Below are 3319 nucleotides of genomic sequence, written 5' to 3'. Positions count from 1 at the left end.
AAAACCACGCAATCGAGTGTTGCACGTTGATAATCAAAATGGCACCTCAACCCTCAAAAAAATACAAATTCCAGAGATAAATATGTTAATTTATCAATAAAAAGTAGCACTGATAAATAAATTAATTTATATAAAAAAAGAAAATAAGATATCGACACATTTTGGGGTAGAAGAAAAGTCACCTTCTCAGCCCACATGCGCTTGTTTTATTTACATATCCACAAATACCATGAAACACCATCCCAGCCCCCCCACTAGCAGCATGGTCACATGAATTCCATAGATGAGCAGTTCATTCATGAGGCTGAAGTCTACCCGCCTTCGCCCCAGTAAGAGGAGGATGATGGAGAGTTTGTACTGGAAACGCAGAAAGATCCGGATGCCAAGGTACTGAAGGCAAAACAAGATAGAGAGTGCCACCCAGAGGATGGAGGTAAACAGGCTGCAGCTGAAGTACAGCAGGAAACGGATGAATCCATACATCCATCGGGATTTGAGATAGATGTCGAAATTGTTGTACTTGGTACGCACCAAGTGAGTGGTCCTTACCGGGCCACAGGCCGAATGCAGGCAGGTCGTGTGGGGGCCGTGGAACGAACGGACCCGGCGGGGAATGGGGATTACAGGCATCAGGCACCCCACCGGTCACGGAGTCCCAGGGCAGGATTTACAGGGCACATATCAAATATTATCCATTAACATGGAAGAGATCCAACAGCCTGGGAACGCTAACTCTTTGCTGAATTTCCAGGAAGGAAGAGACCTGCGGGAAGGCAGAGAAGGAAAACACATTTAAGCAGCCCCAGGCAGCACAGCAGCTACTCTCCAGCTTGGAGGTTACTGACAACTGCTTTGCAAAACTCAACTTCTTGGCTTAAAATAACTTCGCTTTGCTGCTTTGCTTATTGTTTACCAGGCGGACATATAGAAATACAATTCTGTTTCCGTCATCACTAAGTCATATTCCAAACAGCCCCCCAGCAGCGTGCAGTACCAGCACTAGCCTTAACCTTTGCAGTGTTAATGCAGGAAAGATGAGAACTTTGTTCTGGAATTATCCTGGCTAATTCACAGGTCCTTCTTAAACAAACAGTCCACCCATGTGAGCAGCAATATAAATGCGTATGTTTGCATTGGATCATATTTCTTTTAAAGAAAAATAAAATAGTTCTCCAAGTACTTTTGCAAGGGAATTCTCCAGCCCAGACACAGCAGTGAGTCTAGAGTTCTGCTCATTTCAAACTTGGCAAAGCTTCACCAAATAAACAAACTGAAAATAATAGAAGGTCTTGCAAGAACAATGAGGCAATCATGTTTTTCACACTCCACAGGATGTACCTCCCCTTGCTCAGCCGAGCCGTGCAGTCTCACTGTCATTGCCTCGGATGGCAAGGCAGCCTTTCAAAGACATCGACTGGTTTATTTCTCCCTTTGGGACCCGCAGAGATAAGTGAAATATCTTGATCTTCTGGCGTGTTTAGGATTTATAATCTTAACATCCTTCCCCACAGCCATTGTTGTTATCTGAGTGATGAGCAGTAGCCTGTTAGCTGCTCTCTGCTTCACCCCAGGCTTACGATGTGCCAAATTCCGGGAATTATGAAATGACAATGCACTCATCAGATAATGCTAGAAAATAACAGGGACTTCCCCAGCCTCCTCGTACACCCAGGCACTCAGATCTGGGCAGAGCTTTCCTTTGTTGAATAAGAATTCCTATTACTCTTAAAATTAAAACTAATTTCAAAGCTACTTCAAGAATTTTTTACATTGTTACTTAAAAAACCTAATCGCAGAGTAAATTATAAAGCTGGAGGAAATTGTACTCCGATATCAAAACCCCTCTGTGATACAACATGCTTCAGTGGGCAAGTCTCTTCACTGCCTCCTGCCTCAAATTCCATGTAAATGGAAACAGCAGTTCTAATCTCTTCTGTTTGGCCCCAAGTTCTAATTCCTTTTCGCTGTTACAATCTGTTGGCTCTACGTGAATCAGGAACTAATAAAAAGAAGCACGGGTTAACTTATGATTAAGGAATTTAGGAAGTAAAGATCTGTTCTCAATTATCAAAGACACCCTCATAATTTTTAAGTGCCTCTTTACCATAATTTCCTGTCTGCAGAAAGGAAATACTAAGCAGCTCAGGAGCGTGTTACAAGACATACAAATTGGTCAGATACTAAACCAACAGTACTTAAAACCAACATGGTTTTGCGCCTGGAGCGTGCAACCCAACATGCTTTCCACGTGCTGCGTGTGTAACGCTCAGTGTTTGTTTTCAGAGATATTTCTGGAGGCCAAAGTTATCAAGACAGGTTAAAATTCACATCCTCTGGATTCAGAGCATTCCACTTCTGATGACGCAGCCTCTCCTTACCACCCCTTTCACCAGGACACAAAAAACACCTTATCATTTTCCAGCAAACTCCTACAGAGCTTCTTAATCCGAGTCCCTGAACAGCCGCAGGGAAATCGGTGTCCAAGCCCCATTTTAGGAGAGGAGTTTTGATCCTAACAAAACCTTCAACAGGTAAATCCAAACAGCTCAGCTGCGGAGACTCACTCTTTGTGAACAGCAGCAGCTCGTCCCCATTTACTGTGCCCACCGCATAAACAAACAGCCTTTGGTAGGTTCACACTCCTTAGATACACCCAAATATCGACACAAACAGCCACTAGCGGAGGGACATTGTGAAAATAAAATAAATTTTCTGAAATATTACATTTTTAATGGTGCTGCCATCCACTCAGCAGAAGGTCGGGAATCCGCTGCCGGTTCCGGATGCCATTTAATTCTTGTAACAAAAAAGTGAAGTTTTCCTGTGACACCTGGCCTTCTAGGAAGAGTGAAAGAAACTGCTAAGGTGCTTCACAGACTCACAACACTCTACATATGAGTTGATCTAAAAGATAAAATGAGAGAGTAAGTTTCAATTTGCTCACGTTGTGTGTTAAAAAGTTCAGAATTACAAGGCCCCTCCCCAAACATCAATTTTTAATCCCACAAAGATTCTAAGAAGAATCATGCGGTCAATAAGACATGTATTACGGCTTAACAACACATGCTGGAAAGAACCAGGCAGCTTGTATTCAATGCCATACACAAGGACAGGGAAGAGAAAAATCACGGGTAAAGAACTCTTGTCAGTCACCTTCTATCACAGAGCCATCCAGGGCGAACAAAACACGATGCAGAGAGCACACACCGACAACACTTTCCAAATAGGCTCTGGAGGAACAGGCCCCCAAACCTGTACATTGGCACGTGATGCCTAGAAAGAGATTTGGGCACCCATTCCTCAAGATCACTTTTTTGGG

General features: G+C 43.3%; 1 protein-coding gene across 1 annotated transcript; it reads right to left on the bottom strand.

The window, feature by feature from the left end:
- Positions 1 to 210: 210 nt before the first annotated feature.
- Positions 211 to 630, bottom strand: TMEM250 (transmembrane protein 250). Its single transcript, XM_074161277.1, has one exon. The coding sequence runs from the start codon at positions 628 to 630 to the stop codon at positions 211 to 213; it is 420 nt and encodes a 139-aa protein (XP_074017378.1).
- Positions 631 to 3319: the final 2689 nt, after the last annotated feature.

This window comes from Numenius arquata, chromosome 19 (genome assembly GCF_964106895.1).
Source record: "Numenius arquata chromosome 19, bNumArq3.hap1.1, whole genome shotgun sequence".
Taxonomy (NCBI): domain Eukaryota; kingdom Metazoa; phylum Chordata; class Aves; order Charadriiformes; family Scolopacidae; genus Numenius; species Numenius arquata.
The sequence above is the reverse complement of the archived record's forward strand: the minus strand, read 5'-3'. Positions and strand labels throughout refer to the sequence as shown.

Bases quoted from the DNA above. Each gene is read 5' to 3' on its own strand.
- TMEM250 (XM_074161277.1), bottom strand. From the start codon at position 630: ATGCCTGTAATCCCCATTCCCCGCCGGGTCCGTTCGTTCCACGGCCCC.